The 27,306-nt window shown below is 46.8% G+C and overlaps 1 protein-coding gene across 2 annotated transcripts in view; it reads right to left on the bottom strand.

Moving 5' to 3' along the window:
- Positions 1–27,306, bottom strand: part of CACNA1D (calcium voltage-gated channel subunit alpha1 D) — a 1,282,477-nt gene that overhangs the window by 27,521 nt on the left and 1,227,650 nt on the right. For both annotated transcript variants that reach the window (XM_086939145.1, XM_086939146.1), the window contains 2 exons: positions 22,872–23,035; positions 8,458–8,579 (listed from right to left, as the gene is read on the bottom strand). In XM_086939145.1, the coding sequence (XP_086795271.1) occupies positions 8,458–8,579; positions 22,872–23,035 (286 nt within the window). The remainder of the gene's footprint in view (positions 1–8,457; positions 8,580–22,871; positions 23,036–27,306) is intronic.

Below are 27,306 nucleotides of genomic sequence, written 5' to 3' on the forward strand. Positions count from 1 at the left end.
TTATAACTTTCGCAAATGTGACACCTATAGCATTTGTAATGCAACATGTTTTGTATTTACGTGACTTAGATGTATTGATATTACAAATAACAATGGCTTTTAACTTTTTTAAATAATTATTACTTAAATAAAAGGGATTGTAATTTATAATGGCAATAGCTTAAACTTTTGTAAATAACTTTAGTGAAGATTATGTTCAGTGTATTTTATTGTGACGAAAATCCAAGAACAGAAGTGAAATATTAACATCTTTTTTGACATTTGTAATAAAGCTTGAAACATTGAGAAAACATATTTGAACCAGTGATGCTGTGGTGATGCTGAGTGATGCTGTGGTTGCGCTGAGTGATGCTGGGTTTGTGCTGAGTGATGCTGTGGTTGCACTGAGTGATGCTGTGGTTGCGCTGAGTGATGCTGTGGTTGCGCTGAGTGATGCTGTGGTTGCACTGAGTGATGCTGTGGTTGCGCTGAGTGATGCTGTGGTGGTGCTGAGTGGTGCTGTGGTGGTGCAGAGTGGTGCTGTGGTGGTGCAGAGTGGTGCAGAGTGGTGCTGTGGTGGTGCAGAGTGGTGCTGTGGTGGTGCAGAGTGGTGCTGTGGTGGTGCAGAGTGGTGCTGTGGTGGTGCAGAGCGGTGCTGTGGTGGTGCAGAGTGTTGCTGTGGTGGTGCAGAGTGGTGCTGTGGTGGTGCTGAGTGGTGCTGTGGTGGTGCTGAGTGGGAGATGGGGAGAGGGAAAAAAAGGAGAGGAGGGAGAGGGTAAAGAGATGGAGAGAGGAGAGAGAGAGGGGGAGAGAGGAGCGAGAGAGGGGGAGAGAGGAGAGAGAGAGGGGGAGAGAGAGACAGACGGGGAGAGAGGAGAGGGAAAGGGAGAGAGGGAAATGAGGGAAAGGGAGAGAGGGAAAAGGAGAGAGGGTAGAGGGAGAGAGGGAGGGGAAGAAGAGAGGAGGAGGAAGAGAGCGAAGGACGGAGGGGAGAGAGAGGGGAGGGAGAGAGGGAGAGAGAGAGAGGAGAGCAGGAAGAGGGGGAGATGGGGAGAGGGAGAAAAAGGAGAGCAGGGAGAGGGAGAGGGTAAAGAGATGGAGAGAGGAGAGAGAGGGGAAGAGAGGAGAGAGAGAGGTGGAGAGAGACGGAGACGGGGAGAGAGGAGAGGGAAGAGAGGGAAAGGGAGAGAGTGAGAGGGAAGTGAGGGAAAGGGAGAGAGGGAAAAGGAGAGAGGGTAGAGGGAGAGAGGGAGGGGAAGAAGAGAGGGGGAGGACGAGAGCGAAGGACGGAGGGGAGAGAGAGGCGAGGGAGAGAGAGAGGAGAGCAGGCAGATGGGGAGAGGGAGAAAAAGGAGAGCAGGGAGAGGGAGAGAGCAGGGAGAGGGTAAAGAGAGGGAGAGAGGGGGAGAGAGAGAGGGGGAGAGAGGAGAGAGAGACGGAGAGAGAGGAGAGGGAAGAGAGGGAAAGGGAGAGAGGGAAGAGAGGGAAAGGGAGAGAGGGAAGTGAGGGAAAGGGAGAGAGGGAAAAGGAGAGAGTTAGTTAAAGTCTGTTTAAAGCCCTATAGTCTCGCATAGGTCACGAGACCTAATAAACCATTACATCAGCTCCACTTCAATCTACAGATCTTGTGGGGTATAGGATTTATGTGGGTCGAGTGGAACAATATCGAGCGACAGAAACAGCATCCCTCTTGTAGAAGATGGTGTTTTCACTAAAATGTGACCTAACTAAAATGCATTAGTATGCATATTTCCATACACCATAATAAACCTATTTTAACTGAAAATCATCTTAACTCAACATATACATTTTGGTTTTTGTGTGAAAAGGCATGATCACTCATGATTATTGCTGCATAAAAATAAAATCCTAAGAAACACTACAAAACAGGAGTGAGCACTGTCGCAGGTGCAGTGTTTCTGCAGTGCTCTTGGCGGCGACTTCTAGTTACCAGGACAATCCAGAGAGAGGGGGAGAGAGAGAGGGGGAGAGAAAGACAGAGACGGGGAGAGGGAAGAGAGGGAAAGGGAGAGAGGGAAGTGAGGGAAAGGGAGAGAGGGAAAAGGAGCGAGGGTAGAGGGAGGGGAAGAAGAGAGGAGGAGGAAGAGAGCGAAGGACGGAGGGGAAAGAGAGAGGAGAGCAGGCAGAGGGGGAGATGGGGAGAGGGAGAAAAAGGAGAGCAGGGAGAGGGAGAGGGTAAAGAGATGGAGAGAGGAGAGAGAGGGGGAGAGAGGAGAGAGAGAGGTGGAGAGAGACAGAGACGGGGAGAGAGGAGAGGGAAGAGAGGGAAAGGGAGAGAATGAGAGGGAAGTGAGGGAAAGGGAGAGAGGGAAAAGGAGAGAGGGTAGAGGGAGAGAGGGAGGGGAAGAAGAGAGGGGGAGGACGAAAGCGAAGGACGGAGGGGACAGAGAGGCGAGGGAGAGAGGGAGAGAGAGAGGAGAGCAGGCAGATGGGGAGAGGGAGAAAAAGGAGAGCCGGGAGAGGGAGAGAGCAGGGAGAGGGTAAAGAGAGGGAGAGAGGGGGAGAGAGAGAGGGGGAGAGAGGAGAGAGAGACGGAGAGAGAGGAGAGGGAAGAGAGGGAAAGGGAGAGAGGGAAGAGAGGGATAGGGAGAGAGGGAAGTGAGGGAAAGAGAGAGAGGGAAAAGGAGAGAGTTAGTTAAAGTCTGTTTAAAGCCCTATAGTCTCGCTCCGCTCAATGCGCATGCGCATTGATAGGTCACGAGACCTAATAAACCATTACATCAGCTCAACTTCAATCTGCAGATCTTGTGGGGTATAGGATTTATGTGGGTCGAGTGGAACAATATAGAGCGACAGAAACAGCATCCCTCTTGTAGAAGATGGTGTTTTCACTAAAATGTGACCTAACTAAAATACATTAGTATGCATATTTCCATACACCATAATAAACCTATTTTAACTGAAAATCATCTTAACTCAACATATACATTTTGGTTTTTGTGTGAAAAGGCATGATCACTCATGATTATTGCTGCATAAAAATAAAATCCTAAGAAACACTACAAAACAGGAGTGAGCACTGTCGCAGGTGCAGTGTTTCTGCAGTGCTCTTGGCGGCGACTTCTAGTTACCAGGACAATCCAGAGAGAGGGGGCGAGAGGAGAGAGAGGGGGAGAGAGAGACGGAGACGGGGAGAGAGGAGAGGGAAGAGAGGGAAAGGGAGAGAGGGAAGTGAGGGAAAGGGAGAGAGGGAAAAGGAGAGAGGGTAGAGGGAGAGAGGGAGGGGAAGAAGAGAGGAGGAGGAAGAGAGCGAAGGACGGAGGGGAGAGAGAGAGGAGAGCAGGCAGAGGGGGAGATGGGGAGAGGGAGAAAAGGGAGAGCAGGGAGAGGGAGAGGGTAAAGAGATGGAGAGAGGAGAGAGAGGGGGAGAGAGGAGAGAGAGAGAGGTGGAGAGAGACGGAGACGGGGAGAGAGGAGAGGGAAGAGAGGGAAAGGGAGAGAGTGAGAGGGAAGTGAGGGAAAGGGGGGGAGGGAAAAGGAGAGCGGGTAGAGGGAGAGAGGGAGGGGTAGAAGAGAGGGGGAGGACGAGAGCGAACGACGGAGGGGTGAGGGAGGCGAGGGAGAGAGAGAGGAGAGCAGGCAGAGGGGGAGATGGGGAGAGGGAGAAAAAGGAGAGCAGGGAGAGGGAGAGAGCAGGGAGAGGGAGAGGGTAAAGAGAGGGAGAGGGTAGAGAGAGGGGGAGAGAGGAGAGAGAGACGGAGAGAGAGGAGAGGGAAGAGAGGAAAAGGGAGAGATGGAAGTGAGGGAAAGGGAGAGAGGGAAAAGGAGATAGTTAGTTAAAGTCTGTTTAAAGCCCTATAGTCTCGCTCCGCTCAATGCGCATGCGCATTGATAGGCCACGAGACCCAATAAACCACTACATCAGCTCGACTTCAATCTGCAGATCTTGTGGGGTATAGGATTTATGTGGGTCGAGTGGAACAATATCGAGCGACAGAAACAGCATCCCTGTTGTAGAAGATGGTGTTTTCACTAAAATGTGACCTAACTAAAATACATTAGTATGCATATTTCCATACACCATAATAAACCTATTTTAACTGAAAATCATCTTAACTCAACATATACATTTTGTTTTTTGTGTGAAAAGGCATGATCACTCATGATTATTGCTGCATAAAAATAAAATCCTAAGAAACAATACAAAACAGGAGTGAGCACTGTCGCAGGTGCAGTGTTTCTGCAGTGCTCTTGGCGGCGACTTCTAGTTACCAGGACAATCCTTGCACAATTGATCTCTGTGCAGGAGGAAGGATATGGCGATGGGGTGCTTTTGGTCGGCATTAGTAATAATTGTGAATGTTTGAAGCTGATTAGGTATGCTCCAGCAACCCCGTACCCAAATCCACTGACTATTGACAATCAGATAGGCTCATAGAATCTCTTCACTCCTTAAGCCTCATTTTCAGCTGCACTTGTGCTGCACGAACCTCTACTACAGTATCCATACCTCTGAGCCCAGTTTCCACTCGGAGTACCAGCACTCTCCTAGCAGAAGTTCTGGTACTCAATGGGGGAACGCTGAAATGCCGGTAGTCCGTACCGGTGAGCACCAGCCCATTTAAAGCACAGGCTGCACAGCAGCGAGAACTGCTGGGGACTACAGTGACAGGAAGCCTGCAGTACATCACATTGCCATAAGAACACTACTAGAAACTTCATAATAGAAAGAAAGGCACCCCCACTATGGAACGGGCAGCAAAATCAACAAATACATCAAATTAGAAAAGGTCTGTTGCACTTCGCGCAACTACCGAAACACCACAAAGCAGTCAGGCTTGTTGCGGGACAGAAAAGTTAATAGCGAAACACAAAGCTAAGAGAGCAGAACTCATGCCTGGAAGATCTGCTTGATTATTTGTTTAAAGTGATTTATATTGGCTTTCCTTTCTACAAGATTCATCTGGAAGCAGCTAATGGTCAAAATTTCACTGAAGGCGCGTATAATTTGAATCCTAAAACAAAGGTGAATGAACACAGGCGTGCTGGCCGCAGAATATGCAAATCGATTTAATGCAGCTGCACGCAAGACCACAGTACTGACATTTGACAGGAGTATACACTTATGAATTCTGTGAAACATACATGTGCCCTTCGGTGTACTTCTCTCTGCTAGAAAAATAAATACGTAAAGTACACTCTGAGAGCACCAGATATAGAAAAAGCTTCAAGCAGCTATGGCATTTCTTCAACAGGAAAGCAGATTTGGCTGGGGGGGTGAGGGGGGGAGGCGGTTTGTTTTAGAAACAGAGGAAAGCAGGAGGAGGGGGCAGTCGGTTTTAAAAGAAGAGCAAGCCGGTGGGTTTTAAAAATAATAGATGGGGGAGGGGGTGAAAGGAGGGCCCAAAAATAAACAAGCAAAGGCATGAAGCAACTGAAGAAGGAAGAATGTAAGGATGACAAAAAATAAATAAATAAAACAAGACGGAGGACATTGCTGTGGGGAGGGGGGAGGAGAAATGCGACACGGCGGGCAGGGAAGGGGGCGGAGCGGGGAGAGCGGCGATGAGGGTGTGAAGCAGCAGGGGCCGTTGAAGTGAAGCTAAGCTTCACTTCAAAGGTGTGGGAGGAGTGCGGCTGAGGGAACAGATGGCGATTTGATGATGTGCACGCGCATTTTAGGTCAATGCGCAAGCGCATTGACCTAAAAGCCACGGGCACAGCACCAAATCGCCCAGTTGGGTAAAGTCTGTTTAAGACGCTATAGTCTCGCTCTGCTCAATGCGCTTGCGCATTGAGAGGCGAGACCTAAAAAGGGAAATCTTAAGTTAAACAGTTGTTTATAAATTATGGGGATGTTTGGGCAGATTTATCCACTACAAAGAGTCTCTTTCCAGATAAATTGTGTCATGTATCTTATTGTGTTACCGAAAAGCAACCAAATCATTGGCAGGTAGACTTTTGGCTCATTCCACAAGAGGTAAAGCTATTACTACTGCTTTGTTGAGAAACCTCCCTACAGCAGAAAAGTGCAAAGCAGCTATCTGGAGGTCAGCTCATACTTTCACAAGGCACTACTCTTGATTAGGACTCTAGAGCTGATGCCTAAGTGGGTCAAGCCTCCTTGAAAGATATTTCTTGGGAAGATAATAAGGTCTTTCTTTTGACTAATTTATTCCTCCACTAAGTATGGGCTTTCTACTCTATTCACTGCCTATAATTGTCAATAGAGATCTCCAATTTGTTTTGCGGGGGATCTAAATTGTAATTATAATAATCGTCCCTTCTCCCTGATGCAAGAAAAGAAACATTTGTTGCCTCGTCTTCTGGTTCTTGAGTTTCCGTACAACAGAATTGAAGCTGTCATTAATAGGACATGTTGAGGAATTGGTGGTATGTGCTTCCTTAAAGGAGCAGTATTAGTCTTAATAGCTTTAAAGGGCTGTAGCTTATCTAGCTGCATTGCCCCCTTTATCTAATTTTTCTATGAAAGGGTTAATGATAGAGTTTTTCTTAGCATTTTTCCTAGAAAAGTAACAATATTCCATTTTTAAAAAAAAATAAAAGTTGGCCAAAATAGCCTGCATGTAGGCTTCCTAATTTTTCTTTTCAGTTAAAATCTTTTTTTTTCTTTTGAAATGAAAATATGTACATACATAACTGTATTGTATATAAAGTGCTTTTTTGATTCAGCACCTGGTCAGGCCTATGCAGTGCTTCTGATTATCAATGGTGATCCCCTGAACGAAATCGATAATTCAGGAGTTCCCCAAACGAGAATAAGGGGCTGTCAGATACCCTGAAACAGAAAAGTCAGGCCGTGAAAAGCTTGACACATCAGAGAAAAAGTAGAGACGGCCATGTCTGTTGTGGCTAAAATGTCACCCCTGACAGCGAGGGGAGATTTATTTTACTTATGGCTGCATAGAAGACCACTAAAGAGAGAGTACCCAAGAACAAAATTCAGTTTGTCTGAGCAGAATATGGGTGTATTGGTAACATCCATTGTATCACAGCATTGAGGCAGAATTTAAATGTATTTGCATTGATGGCATTAGGACTACTCAGCCTGACAAGTAGTTGGGAGCAATCTGCACGTGTATAAACTGGCAACCCAAAAGACTTTGGGGTATATTTACTAAGATTTCTTGCAGCTCCAGAAGTGAAGTTGCTGCGCCGTGTCGCGTAAAAGAGAGGGAGCATATTTTGAAAGATATTGTATTGTGCTGCTAACTCTTGGAGCTGATGCGCTTTTGGCTGCTAGCCACAATGCTGGCACCCTTACGTCATGGTGCAAGGGTACCTGGGTTCTCTTCATGATAGTTTTTGAGCAGTAAGACATGCCTTCCTGCACAAACACTTTCCTTAGAGGCTATTTCCACGTTGTATGTGTGCTGCAAAATGTAGCACGCATACAAAGAGGGAATAACGAGGAGAAATAAAGATATTTTGTTTCAACAGACTCAGGTAGGCACATTAAGTGACAAACCCAATGCAAAATCATAGTTAGTCCGGGCATTAGTTAGAATAGATAAGCACGTAGCATAGGCATGAAAGAATCTCGGCTGGTAGAAGACCCCTAAGGGCCTCCATAACCATGATGTCTGAGGGCAGATTGATAAGGGAGATAAAGACTCCTTGGTGTAGCACACTTAGCACACTCATCCTTCCCTTTCATTTCTGGTCCACAAGGCTAACATCTTTCACAGGCTAGGGTCCAGCCATTTCCTAGGTGACTCTTTGGTCCTGCAGGAGCGCCTAAGGACAAAGCCACCATGTGCAAGGACCACCAGAGTACATCATCAGGTCTATAATATTGGCTTGGATTACATTCCATTGGGCTTATATACAAGCCCCTTGTGCTGCTGGTACGTCACTTTTTCCCCATATTAAAAGTGACCCACAGGCTGTGTAAGTTCCCATGTATTTATTGTTGCTTGCACTAACTGGTGCTTAGCTATAGTTTGTAAATACATTTGTACATTTGTAGTTGTAAAGGTAATATTCAGACCCTGGGTGCAAAACTGGAGTAGGTTTCTCTTCATTTGTTTCCTTTTTGTGCTTCTTTATTTTAAGTCTGGCAATTTTGCTGCTTCATGTGCTGTGTTACGATTGTGAACTTTTCCTGTGTGGTGTTACGGTTACTATAGGCTTCAATACGAATCAGCAGATAATGGTGCATTCAATATAGAGCTGTGAATTACCTGGGCAGCCACTGAATTATTTTAACTCTGCTCAAACGACCTAAAAAATGACAACCTGCTTATTTTGCAACTAGGCCTTTTACAGGTATGCAAGATGAATGATTATCATTTCAGGTATCATAAACATGCTTATGAGGTGCAACTACGTGTTTCTACATCCGTATACTGCATCAATGAACATATTTTGCTCTGGTTGACAAATTAATCCAAAAAGTGACAGTACACATGTCAAAGGGTAGTAAAGAACTCAGTGTATGTTCCCTTTTAAGACTTTAATATGGAGGTTGTTGTTCATGACAACGTTTTTATTTACCTGTTGCTGCATTAAATGTAGTGGTAAAGCAGTTCGTTGGTGAAAAGGTGGAGAGAGAGGTATGTCATCTTGACTGCTCTGTCTACGGAGGCATTCAAAGTTAAAAGATGCCCTTCGAGTTGCTAAAAAAAGAAAGTATGAAAAATATCAACACATTACACTTAGAAAATTGAAGAAAACAGTTACATGCAGCACTGAGACTTTTTACAATACCACACATATTTACATTATTCCAAACAAACACTAGTAAAGCCAATATGTTTCCTCCAATATTTTGATAGTTACCAAATTGATATTGCGTAATGTAACTCATTGTTTCTCTGTGTTGTTGCATGAATGCAAACTAGAACATACAATTGCTACATTACTACACATTTGATTGGCTATACCATTATCCAGTGCAGGTACACCAGAAATGTATGGTCAGTTTTAGATAGTATTGGAAAAACGGACAATGAGGACATGCGCGAGCTGAAATAGCAAGGTACTCCGAAGTTGATTAGAACAAAGAACCCCTCCATGTTTTGTTTCCGATATTGATTTTTTTTAAACGCATATTTTATTGTTTTATATTACGATGATTAGTCAAATTACTGTACAGTCAACATTTACATATTCATAGCCCTTTGCATTGACCAAGTGTCCCGAATAACTCTGACCGCCTCTGACTAATGGCGCCATCGGCTTCGTGAGCGACCCATGCAACACGCCTAGCGAGACTGACTACAGCCCGCGGTGAACGCGATCGCCCCCGCCTCGCTTCGGCTTAAACTCCTGCCGCCGATTGTTGCCGCTCTTGGACCCTTAAGCGGCCCGCACTTACATCGTGGCGTGGCTCACTGAAGCCCGCGGTATATATTCCCGCTTTTGATCCGGTTGTGAAATTCTAACCTGGACCGCATGCAACCCCTCCTTTGTGACAGAGATTCCAACAAATATGATGCACATCAGTTAAAACTTGAATGAGCTCCACAAGTCTTCCTGGACCCACGCCTGCATTGACATCGTATGCAGACTTCCTCTACTGTCTGCATTGCAATTATCCTCACACTCAGATTTGACGATCTGGTCCTGATGAGAATCGGACAAAGGGTCCGATTCGAAACGCGTCGACCTTATCATTTGTGTATCTTATGTTTGCCCTTGGGTCTAAATAATTGCAACCTTTGGTGTAATTGTTTGATATTTAGTATTTTGTTACAATACTTGTGTTTCTAACATTGTGATTGATTCTGCATTGTTGCTAGTGACCCACCCTCTATTTCTTTAGTTGTTGTCTTGTGTCATATGTTTTTTCGTTTTATGGAGTTGAAGGAGTGTGAATGTGTATGAAGAATGGTTGTGTCTTGATGGAAATGTGTGCATTTTTTGTCTAATGTCTAAAAATGGTGTCTGGTTTCTTGTAAATCTCTTTCTGTCACACATGTATATATAATACAAGGTTCGTAAATTGTTTGTTGTGTTTCCTAAAAATAATTTTCTACCAAAATTAAAATAAATAATGATGGATTAATTCCAGTTATCGGCTGATAATTCAATATTTTTTGGCTTGGGATACAATTGTTATTTTGTAATAAGACTCAGTACTAGCACTTTTTTTGTTTCTTTGATTCTCAGACTCTGCTTTACTGTAGGTGAGTCTAAGCCCTTCTTTGTTGTACCCAATGATAAGGGAGGCAAGTCATTCTACACACAAATTATAATATACCTCTCCCCTGTTGAAGAACCTAATCCTCATTAACTATGAACTACCCCTAAACCAGGGAAATCCTCCCTCTCTCACCGGTGTGTTCTATGTATTTACAAGAATTACAGCGTATTTCTCGAGATGACTAAGAGCCAGGATTTCCCACAATGGGTGTTCAATTGATCTCCTTGGCCTGGACCACCCTATATTGGGTCCACCACTGATTGTCGGTCGGACAGAGATTGTACCAGTCCCTCCCATGCTCTTGCCGAATCCAGCGCTTTCTCGTTATTCAAGCGTCGCGCTTGTTGAAACCGAATAATACCCTCACTGCTAGCCCATTTAATCAGCTCGGCACTCCACATCTTGCTGCTAGGACCCTCCTTTGATTTCCAGTGCATTGTTATTTCTCTTTTGGCCAGCACCAACCCCATATCTACAAATTTACTTGTTACCTTTGTCTTGGAGGTATGAGGGAACCAATGCAATATACATGTGGCCATGTCAAAAACTATCTGGCGTTCTGTAGCTGAGTTCAATAGATCTCCCACTTCAACCAAATAACTCCCCAAATTCGGGCATTCCCACAGCATATGCTCCAGTTCCACTTCCTCTCTTGTGCACCTGGGGCATGCAGCATTGTCAACCCTAAAATACTTCTTAATCTTATCAGGTGTCAAATATGCTCTGTTTAGTATAAAAAAGTGCACCAGCTGGAATAGTGCATTCCTGGTGCTTTTCCAAGCCCTGCCTAGAATATGTCTCCATGCAGTTTCTGGTATGGGCTTCCCGATGCCCGTCTCCCATTTTAGTCGTAATGTATCTAGTGGAGCTATCCCCTCATTCAACATTCGCGAATAGAGGCATGTAACTGATTTAAATGTCCCTGCTGCCATCACTACATACTGACATGCCATCGTTGTTTTGGGCTCTACCAATCCCTCCTTCCAGTGTTTCTGAAGTGCATGCACCAGAGCGGCGTGCACAAGGAATCCTCCCCTGGGGAGGTCGTATCGTTCCTGCAATGCCTGATAGGTCAGTAATTCACCATTCTCATATAAATCCCCGAGTACCTGCACCCCTGCCTGTTCCCACTCCAGCAAGGACGTCCAGTATCCACCATGGGGCAATGCTGTAACCACCCCCAGTGGAATTTCAGGAGCATACAGGTGCGACACTCCCGCTCTGCGCTGGCTCCGATTCCAGCATAATCTCAATGTTTTCTCTTCCAGAGACAGATCTCTAAGATCAAGCCTTTGTTGTAATATTATAAAGGTTAGGATGTGTCTCGGTATTCCTTTACCTCTCAAGTTCTCAGGGCCCCTAAATTCTATTGCGACTGCCTGCGTAAGGACCTGTAGTTGAGCTGCTATATAGTAAAGCTCCAGGTCAGGTACCGCTAGCCCGCCCTCCGCTTTCGGTCTCAACAATGTTTTTAGGGCCACTCTGCGCCTCCCAGACCCCCAGAGGAATCCTACTATCATGGAATTCAGCAACTTAAACATGGAACTCGGTATCCATGTAAGTAATGTTCTAAAAAAATACAGCAGCCAAGGAAGTGCCACCATCTTTAACAAGGCAACCCTCCCCATCACTGACAACGGAGGCGTACTCCAAAATGTCATGCTACCCTTCAGTGCTTGTGCACATTAACCAATGTTCCCTTCCAGGATAGCATTGGCCTCGTGGTAGACATGCACACCAAGGTATGCTAAAAAAGTCGGCTCCCAACGCATATTCCGTGGTATCGTAGGTGCCGTTCTCCTGGGTTTTACTGGAAACAAGCATGTCTTAGCCCAATTTACCCTCAATCCTGAGATGTCGCCAAATTTTGAAAGCAATCCTGCCGCCCACTCCAGTGCTCCTTCAGCATCTGCCAGAAACATAAATAAATCATCTGCATATAGTGAGATGTATTGCTGTTCCCCTCTGAACGCCAAACCCTCATATCTCTGTCCCAACCGAGCTCGCGCTGCCAGAGGTTCTATTGCCAAAGCAAATAATAATGGGGAGATTGGGCAGACCTGTCTTGCCCCACGGGTTACTTGGTAGCGGGGGGAAATCATCGCCCCCACCTTTATTCTAGCCACTGCAGAGGTATACAACACTTTTGTCCATCCTACGAATGCTTCTACCAACCCAAAACACCCCACTGTTTTATACAGGTAAGGCCATTCTAAACTATCGAAGGCCTCTCTATGTCCACTGAAAGTACCATGGCCATAGGCGAGTCAAGGCGGTCCTCCACCAAAACCCTCAGCAATCTCGGTATGTTTGTGGCTGTATTTCTTGTTGGGATAAACCCAGCCTGATCCCCATGAACCAAACCGGTCATATGCTGTAGCAGGCGAGACGCCAAGATCCGGCTTAAGATCTTATAATCCGTTGACATCATTGACAACGGGCGATAAGCCGCTGTGTTTTACTCTCTCTCCCTGCCTTTAGCAATGGGATAACGAGTGCCTCTTGCATAGTCATAGGGAGATGGCCCAGTTCTCGCGCTTCTTTATATACCTCTAACAGCCTCGGGGCCAACAATTCTATATACTGCGAGTAAAATTCTATTGGCAATCCGTCTACTCCCGGAGTCTTATTGCGAGCCATGTGTTTATTTGCACTCCTAATCTCTTCAATTGTTATATCCCGGTCCAAATGCTTCACTTGCTCTTCCTCTAGTTGCGGGAGGGGCACGCTCTTGAAAAAGGAGTCGATATCTGCCTCCCATGCCACCAGTGTGCTCTCATACAAGACTTCATAATACTCCAGGAACCGAATCATAATCTCTCCATAAGTATATATTGGACTACCATCCCGCTCCCTCAGTGGTCAACCACGCCAACAGCGTCCCTGCTTTGTCTCCTTTCGCGTGGGCCTTTACAACATATTTCTTATAATCGAAGCACCATAGTCTCTCTAATTCTGTAGCTACTGCTTCCTTAGCCTCCACTACCTCTTTTTGTACTTCCAGACGTTCAGGTCTTGCTCGTTCAGCTGACTGTAACCTGTGTTCTGCTCTTTCCAAATCCTGCAGCAATACTTTCCGCACTCCTGCATACTTACTAATACATAGCCCTCTTACCACCACCTTAAAGGTGTCCCACTCCATTGCCCTAGTGGAAGCTGTCCCTGCATTTCCGTTAAAATAATACACTATCCCCTCACCAACTTCTCTCTGGAAAACCGGGTCATCCAGCGTTTTAAGACGCAATCTGCAAGTAGGGATTTCGGACTTTTCCATCATCCAGTGCATAGTAATCAACAACGGGTTGTGGTCGGACAATGTCCTAGCAAGATACTCTGAGTGGGTTATGGAAGGCACTATCGACTTTGAACATAATATTGCATCTAGGCGAACATGGAGTTCATGCAATGCCGAGAAATAGGAATAGTCCCAGTCTCGCGGGTGGTGGGTTCTCCACACATCTACAAGATTACATCTGGTTTGCCAATCTAGTCTATATTTTGACAATCTGTGTACTGGGGAATCTGGCAAGGGGGGGTGAGACCGGTCTTGAGAGACATCCGTTATTGAATTAAAATCCCCTCCTAACACTCCCGGGCCTGTAAAATAATGTGCCAGTGTTCCAGAAATGCGGTCCAGGAATCGCGCCTGATCTACATTTGGTGCATAGATACTACACAACGCTACGTCCCTGCCATATAAACGCCCTTCAACTGCTACAAATCTCCCTTCAGAGACTATAGTTTGCTTAGTTACCTGAAAGAGGACCCCTGCCCTAATCCAAATCAATGCCCCCCCTTGCAAATGCTGAGTATGATGTACTATAAACCTGCCCCCTCCATCTGCGCTGCAATGCTAGACCCTCTGATCTAGTTAGGTGCGTTTCTTGGAGCAACGCTATATGAACCCCTCTCCTGACCATATACGCTTGGACATTGTGGCGCCTTATCATTGTGTGTAGTCCCCTTAAATTCCAAGTGACACAACGTAAATCAGGTATTGCCCCCATCGTAGTAAAGTTACAGTTTCTCCCCTCCCTGTACAAATATGAACACACCGGTGATCCCCATGCCCCAACCATTCCCCCAACCCCCCCTCCCTCCCGCCCCCCAAGAACAGGTCCTAGAACAAAACTGCTAGTCCCCATCCAAACTATTCTAACGGGTAACACAACTCCTAAGCCCACCAGTAGTCACTGCGGGTGTGCCTTAAGGGCAATGGGGGGGGGGGGCAGTGCCAACAGGCGACCGCTTACGTACAATGAGTAACCCCGCTTCGATCTCCCAATTATACACAGATTCTTTTGCTCACCTGTACACCTTCCTGTAGACTATCGATCTACTGCATACTGTTCGACCTTCCCACCCCGGAAATGCCTCCCAAAAGACCCCGTGCACTACCAAGTGCCAACATCAGCTGAAATAGTGCTTGAGGATAAGCCTTCTCCTCTCACGCAACATTTCCCGTAACAGTCCTCTGGATTTGAGAGCTTCACTCGTCCAAGAGTCCATCTGCTGTGGCCGGGGTGACCTGCGGCATCCGTAGACTTCCCGCCTCTTAGGCCTCAGTGTCTGATTGTGCTTTGTCCTTCTCCGAGTCCATGCTCCATGGTGACAGCAACACCTATTCACCTGACAACGCCGTCACCGCTTCCAGCACTCCCTGCCTTTCTATCTCTGTCTATGATTGCAATGGTTTCTGCATACCCTGCCGCCGCCGCCGAAGCCGCTGTGACTTGCGCTGATGAAGTTCCCTCGAGGACTCCCAGAGGTGTCGCTCCATTCGGTCTGTTCCAGCCCTGTAGGTTTCCAACCAGGTCCATGCACCCTCTGGGGTATCGTGGAAATGAGTGCCACCATCCAACATTATTTTCAGTCTGGCTTGGAATAACAATGAGTATTGAAGGCCTTCTGATCTCAGCTCACTCTTAACCGCCAGGTAGGACGCGCGGCGGCGCTGGATCTCCAAAGTATAATCCGGAAAGATAGACACTTTGCCATTTTCAATTTGATACGGTTAATCTGTTTGCGCTTTTTGGAGTAATAAGTCTCTGTCCTTATAATGCAGAAGTCTGGCTACCACCGGGCGGGGAGGACTGTGGCGGTTTCGCAGGTACTCTGTGTGCTCGTTCTAAGGTGTAGAAGGGTGACAGTCCCTTAACAGCTACCACAGTCCTTAGCCAGTTCTCCAGGTATTGCACCATGTCTGACCACTCCGCTTTTTCAGGCAGGACCACCACGAGAATATTATTTCGCCGATTTTGACTTTCTGCATCCTCTGCTCGTTTCTCCAATGCCTGTATCCGTTCCAAAGGATCCGTCATTTTGTTCTCCAATACAGTTTGGGCCGGCGCCACCTCCTGCAGTGTTACCTCCACCTGTTTCACCCAAGCTTAGAGTGGTCCGCTCGCAGGAGGCCAAGCCCGGTTGTCACCTGTGCAATGTCTTGTTGAAGGGACGTGCGTGAGTCAGCAATCGCCACCAATATCCGATCGAACTGCTGCTGCATCTTGGGCTCTTGGGGTGTCTCCAACTTATCCAACTCGGCCTGGGCCGGCATTTCGCTGTCCGGTGGTTGAATCGCCCCACCCTGTTTCCCTTTCGTTTTCCCCATGTTCTGGCCCTCCGGAGCATGTCCAGATATATGTAGACTCGCCACGGTGCCCCAACCTCAGAAGGACACCAGTGTCCAAGTCTGCCTCAAACGAGCCCAGGAGACCAGCTCGCTCGAGGGTCCCTGCTCAGTGGCTCAGGTGTCCCAGCAAATGGATCGCTATACTCCCTCAACAGTGCAGATTCAGGAGCACTAGTTCAGATTCTGTCCCACTGCCGCCAGCCCCCATTCAACAATGTTTCGTCCTTGCGCTCATGTCCAGTAGCAGTAGAAGAGGAACAATAACTTGCACCCTTATAGGAGATTTGTTTGCAGCACCTCCACCTCCTCTGTCCCCTTTCAGGTTGTACTCTCCTTGCTGCTCCGGTCAGGGGCCTATTCCTCATGTTCCTGGGTGCTACCTCGGGCCCAGATTCCCATGATGTATGCCCCTCATCGGGGCCTGATTCTGAGACACTCTCCCCCAGGCCCACACCGGTCTCCACTGTCCCAGAGGCCAGAGCACTCACTGATAGTCCTCCTCCGTGCCTCGCCCTACACCCCTACTGACAATCTCCCGGCTGCAAGGGCCGCATCACCGAGGCGCGAGTCTCTGCTAATTTTCCACCACTCCCGCTTCTAGCCTTTCGAATGTTCCTGCAGCGGTCCCCTCTCTATGGGTCCACGTCCTTCTGCTTGCGCACTCTTCTGCCCGCCACACCTTGCAGTCCGCGGCCGCTCCCCTGGACCCGTGTCCGCCTCCGCCTCCGCAGCCAGGAACCCAATCGTCAGGCCGCACCCCACTCACCGAGGCAGGATTGGTGGTGCCGCTGCTCCTCCACGTTCAGCCAGGTATCCTCACTCTGCCGCACCCTTTCCAGCTCCTATGGCCCAGCTCCAGGGGATCGGGCCGTAGGGTCCTCGTATCCAGCCACCTCTCTCTCCGTTCATCAGTCCGCTCTTGCACGGAGCATCCGTGATGCAGGACGCCTCAGCCCACGGCCGTCTTGAGCACGTCTGCAATCTGGTCTTCAGTGGGTCCCTTGTGGTGTTGCCTCTACTGCCCCAGTAGCATCTTGCCCCCTCAGCGGGTGGCTCCGCATGGCCTCCATCCTAGACTCGATCGTTCGCCATCGGAGCCGCCGCCATTTTGGGACGCACCGCTGCCAGTAACCTTGGGCAGAAAGACTGCTCAAACTCCTGCTCCGTCTGACTTGCTGTCGGGCGAGTGCCAGGACAGGTCAGCACCCCTCCGATTGTGCTCGGTGCCGCCGGGAGGGCCAGAAAACTTTATTATGCCAGGATTACAGTGGGGATCTGTGCAGAGCTCGGCGCTCACGCAGCCTGCTCCATCAGCCTCCAAGCCACGCCCCCTGTTTCTGATTTTGATATATGGAAGAGAGTCTCAAAGGGCAGTAAAAGACTATATTGCTTGCCTTCTGGAAGGCTGTTTCCCTTCTGGAATGTTCCTTCTAACTGATACATCCAACATATTTCTTATTTTAGAAGGTTCCCCCCAATATCAGTTGGTTCCAGCGATTATTACGCAGGGCTCCTAACAATCCAACTGGCCCCACAGGCTTCACCGGTAAAGACTGAGAAAAGGAGTTTGGGGGTAAGGGGTCAACAATGACTTAAAGCATAGATATTCTAATGATCAGTGCAAGGAGGATTGTTCAAACTGTTCCATAATGAGAGTCAAGAGCTGTGGGTACAGGCAATCACTACCAAGTCGAGGTGCCAATAAGTCAAAATCCTGGGTCCTTCTAGGACTGGGAAAAGCTAAGTCCTGGAATTTGTTTCTGGAAATCATGCAGGCATGGGTTGCAAGGGCTTCAAGATTTCTAGTTAGCTCATTACCACAAGATGTAATCATATTGTCTTTAATTAGCTTAGCTTTGCTCTTCTTCCAAAGGTCAGGGGTCTGCTCATCTTCTTGCAAAGGACAATTCTTATTCCTCTTCATTCAGGGCAGGGCACAAAAAGCAGGTTTCTCATAGGTCTAGTTCTACTCCTGGGGACCAGCCATTAGCGCGGTATTTGCCCAAGAAGGTGACTCACACCCGAAGAACTCTCTAAATTAACCTTTTTTTAAAGCAGTTTTCACCTAGATTTAATTTTACCTTACAGAGAGGTGAGGGTAAACTGGTCGTCTCTACAAGTGGAATTAGGTATTGTGGAGGTAAGCCTCAAATACCTCAAGAAAAGCATGCTCAAGCTGGTTGTAAAGCATTCATGTATTGTTGCATAAAGTGATTGTGTTTTTTTTGTCACAGCCTACCTCCCCTGACAGAAGGAATGTGCCTTACCACTAGAACTTGAAAGGTCCTTCTCAAAATAATCAAAATTTCACCGTCATTCTTTCCACAGGATCTCCAGGCACCCCAGAACCATTGCGCTTTCTCTCTCGCCAAAATTCCTATTTCTCCCAGGGTCAGTCTCTGGTGTCAGTAGTTTCTTCTGATACTAAGGATTAACTTTAGCGGAAAGAGGGGGAAGATCTCTGCTTCCGCAGAAGTAGTGGCCCTTGGTGTGACACATGGCTATTGTTTAATTTACCTGCCTGAAAATGCCATGCCAATACAGCGGTAGAACTTTGTGGTATTCTTGGGTACAAGCTGGCGTGTCAAGGTTTTCCACTGGCAGAATCAGCTGACGCTCCAACGGTGTGAACCGTGCTGTTTCTCGCAACCTCTACATGGCTCCATTACTTATTTTAATGCTCTCTCTGATGGATACATATTCTTTACACATAATCTCCCCATGAACCCTTCAGGCTGGATTCAGAGACTTCTTTGAATTTTCAGTTGATATGTACTAGGTGTGCTGCAGTACCTACCATGGGCTGCAACAAATAGTTACCCGAAGAGACAGAGAGGTCCTTAAAAGGTGCCAAATTGTGCCTGGATTCCCAGTATCAATGTACATGCTCCACAGAGGCCAGCATGAATAAGCCAAGGAAAGGATACAGTTACCTTTAGGTTAGCTCCATTAATGTCAGTCTAGGTTTTTTCACCATTGGCAACCCAACACATGGTTATCCCTGTCTCCTTATGGTGGAGCTGTGAACTGCTCCTACTATAGCTTCAGCTGCGGCTCGTAAGGTGAGAGCGGTGAGGCTGGGTGGGGGGATTTCGACTGACGGTGACAAGGGAAAATTATTTATTTAATTTTCCTTCACCATCTGTCGAAATCCCCCCCACCCGGCCCCACCACCCACTGCTCTTACCTGGGACACATTGGGAAGTCATGTATGGCATGCTCTCTTCCATGAGCGAAAGCACATGCTGGATGGACAGTTTCTTTCTTTTGGAAAAGAGGTCAAATAGTGCACAAGTTATGACTGATGGTGGGGGGAGGCGAGAAGATTGTTCATAATTAGAAATGGTCTGCAAACCAAATTCCCATTGTGTACCCTTGTAAAGATTCCACAGCAACTTCAAACGAGAAAAGGAGAATGAATAAGAGAGCAGCATCAGGAGTCTTACCACTTTGGCAGGAGGGATCTACAGAATACTGTAGATATACAGCCTGGCATATAACTTTACCCTAGAAATGCCTGGAGAATGCCACCAGTGTCACCTTCGTTCTGTCATAATAACACATTGAGCTTGGGCTCAATGCAAAGTGTGGCACCATGTATGTAGAAATGGTGGCCATAACAACCACTTTACGGATATCATTATCTCCAATTGTCATGGAAAGTTGGTTTGATCCCTAGTTCAATTAATATAAAAAATAATAAAATGCATGCTTCACATCGAGGTTGTGCTGGGTCTGAAGTTGAGGAGTGATGGGGACTTCAGAAAAGTTTACAGACACATTTTGCTAAAGAGAAACTCTGACTGCACTTTCCAGATAGAGGAAATATGAGCCCGAAGAACCACCCTATCCCAACAAAACATCACGAAGGCCCAAGATGTGCACAGAGCCTATAGCTTTCTTATGCACCCGGCCAATGGAATGGCCAATACAACATACCATATTTCTTGTTAGGACACTGGTTGGAACTGGCTCAAATGGCTTGTGCTTCAGTATGGCAAAATCAAATCAAGGTGCCAAAATGGAGAGGGATGCCATACAGGAGGAAATACATTATTTAGACCTTTGAGATGTCTTCTGACAGGCTTGTTGAGAGTGGAGAATGACTTCCCAGGCCTGTCCTGGTAGACCCCTAAAGCCACAAGGAGTATTCATCTACACCCCTTTCTCAGCCAGCCTGTGTATAAAGGTCATGACATTATTGAGTGAGCATGTAAAATGGTTAATATTCTTCTCCAATGCCCAGTGACAGAACAACAGCCATGTGCTCTCATGTTGTGTTAAAGCTGCGTGATGGTAGGGAGGGACTCATCCTCTGTCACAGACAAGACGTCATTCTTCAGAGGAGGCAGGCGTGGTGTACCCAGAGTATAAATCTGGCAAAACCCTGGCCTCTCGCTGGTCTTCTGCAAGTCTCTTGGGATCAGAGGGGTGGGGAATAAACATACAGAAATATTCTTGTACATTCCACCATACAGCTGCCCACAGAAACAGAGATAGCTGCCCATCCAGTAAGCTAACAGCTCACTTGGTGTTTAAATGGAACGTAAATTCTTCTATGGAAATAAAACATTTCCTGCAAGCACTCCCACTCATGCGACAAGTAAAGACACCTGGGGGCATATGTACAAGAACTTAATGCCACCAGAACGTCACTTTTGAAGACCTTGTGGCTTTAAGTCCACACCTTTTTTAGAAGGTGGCGTTAAACCCCATAAAATGGCTTAACGCCGCCCTGTAAATATGCCCCCTTTCACGCTACACTTAGCGTGAAAGGGGCGTGCAATGGGTGTTGCGGCGGGGGTTCCGTCGCATCACCCACTGATTTTGACGCTGCCCCCTATTTAAAATGGTGGCGTAAATATGGGACATCACCAAAATGAAGACCAAAATAAACCTGGTCTTCACATGGCGAAATGAGGAGAAAATATTAATATTCCTCGTTTTTGCTGTTTCTGTGTGTGCTGCATAGTGCAGCACACCTAGAAACAGAAAATTGCCATGAATGATTGTTTATGTGCAGGTGTCCCTTCCTGCAGATAAACAATCATAAAAAATGACGATTTGCAACTTCTATGTGTGCTGCACAATACAGCACACACAGAAACAGCAAAAACGAGGATTTTGGATTGTTTATGTGCAGGAAGGGACACATTCTTGCACATAAACAATTATTCCCACCAGCACCTGTTTCTTTTCTCCTGGTAGGCTTCCCCATTGTCCCAGGCAACCAGTGTTACGTGCCATACTTATACTGTGTCCCCCTTTCACCTGCTGCAATGGGTCAGGAGGGTGGGGTGGATGACATCATCAAGATGGAACAGGCCCCCCCTGGTTCCCAGTAGTAGGCTGTCTGTGTCGCCACTCGTCTCACTGCGGAATTGCACCTCGTCCTCACCTCTCTCCGATCGTTGCCTTCAGCCAGCTGCTCGCTCTCAGCCAGTGTGCTCCGTCTCCCCAAAATGAGCTCCAAGCTGCAAGCTCCCGGAATTCCCAAACAGTCATAAGCACTCAATGGCAGCAGTAATGTCACTGGGCCCCACCCCTTACCTGTCCACAAGCAAGCGAGCAGTCTGCCACGTCCTGCCGCGTCCTCCAATAGCACCAGGAGTCTTGAGATCAGACAGGAGGATCCCATAACGTCACTGCTCCCCTCAGAACGTCCCCGCTCCCTTCAGAACAGGTCCCTTACAGCGGCTTCCAAAGTCTCAGCCCTGTCTCATGGGGGCTCAGCACAGCGAGTCTCCGATGAACGGCAGTGAGGGGGCAGTCTCATCTGATGCACTTGATGTCTCCTCCGGATCCTCCCACTTCTGCTGCCCCCAACAATGGCACCTCAGTTCCCAAGTGCAACTCCCCACCCAAGGGCACTATCAGGAGTGTGGGCAGGCCGCTATCAGCTGCAGAAGCAAAGGTCCGCTGCTTGCTCCATCGTGCCTCACCTCCACTCCACTCACTCGTCACATCTTGCGGCCTCCGTTGCAGCCCAATAGTAGAGCGCCCACTTCTTAGGAACATCGCTCCAGTCCCCACCGTAGGTTGATTTCCCGGGCCACGTAGCTGTCTGCTGGTTCATCTCGCTGGTGGTTGCCACTGCGCTTGCAAGAACGGGCACACCCTCAGTTCAGGGCCGTTGGTGAGGAGAGGAGCTCCCCTCATTGTATGCGCACCCTCTCGGCAAAAATGGAGAGTCAGGATACCACTTGATGGGGCTAGCCAGCCAGGAGCTCCAATTCTTTCTACCTATGCCATTGGTACCTAGCCAAACGCCCCCAGAGATATTGAATGATTATATAGAAATCCTGTGTTTCACAGTGTGCACAGGAACAGAAGGGTCACCTAAGTAGGGAGGCCAGCAGCCACTTGACCAGACAGTGAGTGGCATCCCCAACAAGAACTTGTCTTAACTCTGTGTTCAGTTTTGATGAGTTCTTGCTCATCCAAGAAGAAACAACAGACATCCTGTCTCGGAAGTAATCTTGAAGGGACTGCAGAATATTGTCCGGTGCATGATAGTTTATGTATCAACGGTGGGAAGCTGAAAGTACGCTAGCGGTCAGTCATGGACGAAGCTATCAACTGGAGAGCATATCACCTTATTTCCGTGTCACAACAGCAACAGATGAGTGTGGTCTGATTCATAAAATGCTAGAGAGCGATCAGAACAATAGCTCCTCCCTGAACCATGATCATTCCAAACCTATCTGGAATAGAGAGCACTTGACCTTGGTGCCATGCAAAGACATCAACCCAATTCAGATCAACAGTCATAATCAACAAAGGCAGATAACAGCAAAACGTTTCAACAGATGCATATCATATTATGCCCAACCCATGATTGCCAGCACCTGTCAGCAAGAAAAGAAAACACTAGGACACACATCTATTAATCGCCTACAGTTATTTAGCGATTGGCAGGTATTCCAAATCAGTAATGAACCATAACCTGGGCTTCTATGGGATTTCACAAGGGCATATTATCGAGCACATTATTGCTACTATAGTAGCAGTTTCCTGCCGCTAAAGCAGCAATAATTTTAACGCTGTTCTTGATATGACCCATAGTATTTTCTCATTCAAGTTACTATATGTGGTGATTGATATAATAAGATTGTAGAAATGTATACTTACATGTAGGCGTTGGAGGTAGTAAGCGTCTCTTAGGGGACTTTTTTGTGTCATAAAATATCTGCGAGTCATCTTCTTCAAATAAGCCATATGGGTGATGATAACCTTTTGGTCTTTCATAATCCACATCATTGCCTTGGTATCTGTCATGGTAATCATATGTTTGCCTGAGTAAACAAAAATAGTTTATACATTTTAAGATTCAAATTAGGGCTCTTAATTCTGTCTCAGATATATAGAAATCTAATAAAACTTTGGCTTTTTGGGCATCCAAGCCAAGTACCACGCATAAGGGGTCAGACTAAAGCATTTTAGTGCTGGTGTCATCACCGCAGTAATATGCATTGTTACTTAATGGGCTCTGTAGCTTCTCCTTTGCTTTCAATAAACCAAACTGAGCTGTGGCCAGGCCCGGCATCTCTGAGCCACGTGAATCCAGTGTCACTAAAAACAACATAAAGAGAGAGGTTCCGGGCCCAGCCTCACATGGATCCGACACCCTCCGTTGTTTCCCGGCCCGCACAGTTGATTTACCCAGATGGCAGCTCGTGGTTGATTTTTCCGGACCTGCTACACCTAGCCAGAAAAGATGGCGCCTCAAGACACTCTCAGTACTGTATGTAGCAAGCATGCTGATGGACAGTGAGCGTGGTGGCGATGGTTTGCTCACTGTAAGCAGCATTAAGGCTTACTGGTGCTGAGCTGTGCACTTCAAGCTCCAAGATGAGAAGCTTTCTTTGTGAAAACTGATAGTGCCCAGATCTACTCTGCACAGCAGTCAGTCACCAGGGGAGGAGGGACACTAATTTAGCCCTGTACTGGGGCACTCTGCACGAGTGCTGTTAGAGCAGCAGGTTCGCAGCTCCAAGCTCAAGGACAGAGCACAGAGCATCCAAACAGATTCCCAGGGACACAGAAGTCTAACTCTCTTGGTATCTAGTCACTCAACTTGGGACCAATCAACCTACACAGGAACTCCTGCAGCGCTAGTAGGTTCACCTGCTGCTTCTCTGGCCACTCAAACCATCAGTCATAGGTTAGCAGCAGTTGGAAGGAGTCCGAGGTGTGATGGGAGCTGCAAGGTGAGAGGGTATGGGCATATGAGCAGAGCGCCTGTGTGAGGTCAGCAGAGTGAGTGAGCAGGGGAAGAGTCATGAGTTAGGATCACGTTTAGGGGCCAGGGGTGCATTTAATTCTAGAGTTAAATTGACAAAGCATATGGGTATGAGAGCAGGAGCAGAATGAGATGGTAAAGTGGAGGGGTAGGCATTGCAAATGGAAAAACAGAGTGAAGAATCCTGCAGAGTCAGTATGAGTAAAGTCAACATGGCGGGAGGCTAAGGACAGAGAGAGGAAGTAGCAGCTAAGTGAAACATGGTAACAGGCTATGGGTACTATAGATTGTGAGCGTGTGAAGGAGTTAGAGCAGACTAGGGGCAGGATGATAGTAGCGCTGGTTCACACATAAGGAGCAGATTGAGTGATATGTGCCAAGTAAGTGCTAAGACAGAGACTGGTAAGAAAAGAGTGAAGGGTCGGACATAATGAAATGGAAGTGACAGCAAGGAGATAGCCGCAGAATGAAAGAGAGCTGTACAATTACAGTGTGAAGTAGAATAACCAGTGATGGTGTAGTGGCAGAACAAGAGGGTAGAAGTAGAGTGCTCAATGAGACGGTAGGTAGTCTACCAAGGTATGAGGGGATAGTAGAGTAAGATAAATAAGGCATAATACAGTTGACGAGCCTGGTGCCGTAAGTTTGTGAATAGATAGGGTTAGAGATAGAGGGAGAGCAGTTGTAGCGTAAAAAGTCATGAACAGTGAGTTGTGACGAGGCATCAATGCAGGTTATAAAATTAGGGTGTGGACTGGGTGCAACAAACTGAGAGGATATGATCATGTCAGTGAGTGAGGTTAGGGGTGGAGTGACGGTGCAGGAATAGTGGGGAGAGTAATAGTAGACATGTGCTGCCTGAGACCTCTACATTATCCTGAAAGGATATTTACTTACCAAGACGCTATCTACCATTGGAATTTGCTCTAGAATAACTCTGGCATGGGTGGGCAAGCTATATGGGTCATTGTACCATTGTAAAGGCGCATTACAGTCTGGGTAATTAAATGTATTGTATGTATGTATTTATTGTATGGGTCCAGGCATACTCATTACAGCATGAGACCATTTATGCATGTACTCTTTGGGTCCATTAATACTTTCACAGCCTGCTGTCACTGATGCTTATGTTGTCTGGGGTTGCATGGAAGTCAGTAGTTGGATGAGCTTGGGTGGGTACAGTGGGCAGGAGGGAGGATAGGAAGCCTACCTCTATAAAAAAGCAAGGTATCCACACAGCACTTTGTGTATACGCTTTTCAGTTTTGAATGCAGGAAGATCCTGGGGCTTGCTACTGTGAAGTCTCAAGGGTTGTTCGGATTGACTTTTAGGGGCACTGAGATCTAGGCTGTGCCTTCTACTGAGATACAAATGAAGGATGTGTCCAAGAACATTTTGTAGAGGAAAGTGATGTGTTACTCTAAATGTCACACATAAGATGTGACCATGCCAGACATAAGCACACCTCAAACAAGGAAATTTGCCACATAAACTAACTGAAAGATTTTCTGCCCTTTTTGGACAGTAAAACATACTAAATGAACAAGTTACTTATCTTCAGTAGTGATTTTTCTGGTGGATACTCTACTTGTAGATTCATTACCCCCTTTTTTTCGCAATCTGTTTTTATTAAGTTTAACATTTTCAACATTTCGGCCACCGTACACACATACGTAGGTACACAAATCCTTGAGTAGTTGACATGCAGTGGAGATTGTGGCAGTAAGTATTTTATACCAAAAATCCTTTACAAGTGCGACTAAATGGCAAATTGCAACATATATAGAACGAAAATATTTATATCAAAGTCCTTGACAATGATTATTAGTGTCCATTTGCTCCCAATAATGTCCATTTATACAATGTGTATCTGCGCTATATGTCTTCATTATGCATTATCGAATGTATTTTGGTGGCGGATGATGATGTAATGGGGCATCTCAAAATATAACAGGTTGGTGCGTAACTACGTTGGAGCTTTCCACTGATTCCCCCGCCTGGTGTATTTCGTGCATTGTTTACACAGTGAGTACTTCGGTATGTGTGTAAGTGATAGTGTTAGGTGATGCGTGTTCCTATTCATTGTCTAGTCTGTTCACTCCATTTCCTATTTTATACCTTTTCTGCACTGAGAGTGTGCTTTGTTATGCTGTGGGGATTTCTGAGGATATGATTTCCATATTGGTGTAATGAATGTATAGCATCCCAGTTAGCATCACATCCCAGCTTGCAGCAGGTGGGATCTGGCGTATACCCATATTATCTTCTCGGCGAAGCGCAATACTTTCAGCCTTGTCCCCCGTAAGCATGCATCGTCTCTATGCCAGTATATTAGGTGGGTCGGGCTTTTTCCATCTTTTTGTGAACAGACTCTTTACGATAGCCGTTCCCAAGTCTAAGAACTTGGCGGTCACTTAATTGCTTCGACTTCTGCGATAAAGATGCAGGGTGTAGATGTGCCAATCAAATGGTAATGTGCGGTCCGTGCAGTGAGTCAGTATATCTGCAAGTATCCCCCAGTATGCGTGCAGGCGTGGGCAGACCCACAGCCTATTTATTAGCTCTGTGTCCCCAAGGGAGCAGCGGGAGCAGGTGACATCCGTACGTTTGAAATATCTATTGATTTTGGTGGGTGCAGTATACTCCCTTTGAGTACTGTATTTGACGTAAGGACATATTTCTGGGGATGTGCACAGGACTTTGGGGCTCTGAGGCACACTCAGAGTCTGTAAGTTGGCGTTTAATATCTCTTTCCCAGCGGAGCTGAAGGGGCATTAGGTTGACTGCCATATTGAACAGTGAGGTGTGTTGTGGTTGTGGGTTCATTAGTCACGTCGCCCCATTTAGAGGTGAGAGCTGCCAACAATGATCGATGTAATAGGAATTGGCCTGAGGGTAGCTCATTCTCCTCTATTAGTGTTGCGTACAGGATTAGGGTGCCCTCCCAATACAGATCTCCTATGTCTTGGATTCCTGGTTCACACCAGCTTCTCAGTTAAGCAGCTGTTGTCACAGCCTCCCAACTGGGTGTTTGTAGATTCATTACTTCTTGAATCTTCTCCAGTTGCCAGGCTGGATCTAGAAAAGTTGAAACATGTAGGTGGCACTCAACTCCACATCAATGCCAGGTATCACCGTACAATTAACATCATAGACATATAAGCACCACACCTGTGCCCTGACATCACAGGCACAGACGACACGGATATGACTGACAATTCTATGCAGTGTACTAAGACTAAACTGGAACCTAATTGATGAAACTCTGCCCATTCTTCAGGACCAGAAGGTGGGTGGATCGGTGCGGAATCTGCAGGTGGATAG

This window comes from Lissotriton vulgaris, chromosome 9 (assembly GCF_964263255.1).
Source record: "Lissotriton vulgaris chromosome 9, aLisVul1.2, whole genome shotgun sequence".
NCBI lineage: Eukaryota > Metazoa > Chordata > Amphibia > Caudata > Salamandridae > Lissotriton > Lissotriton vulgaris.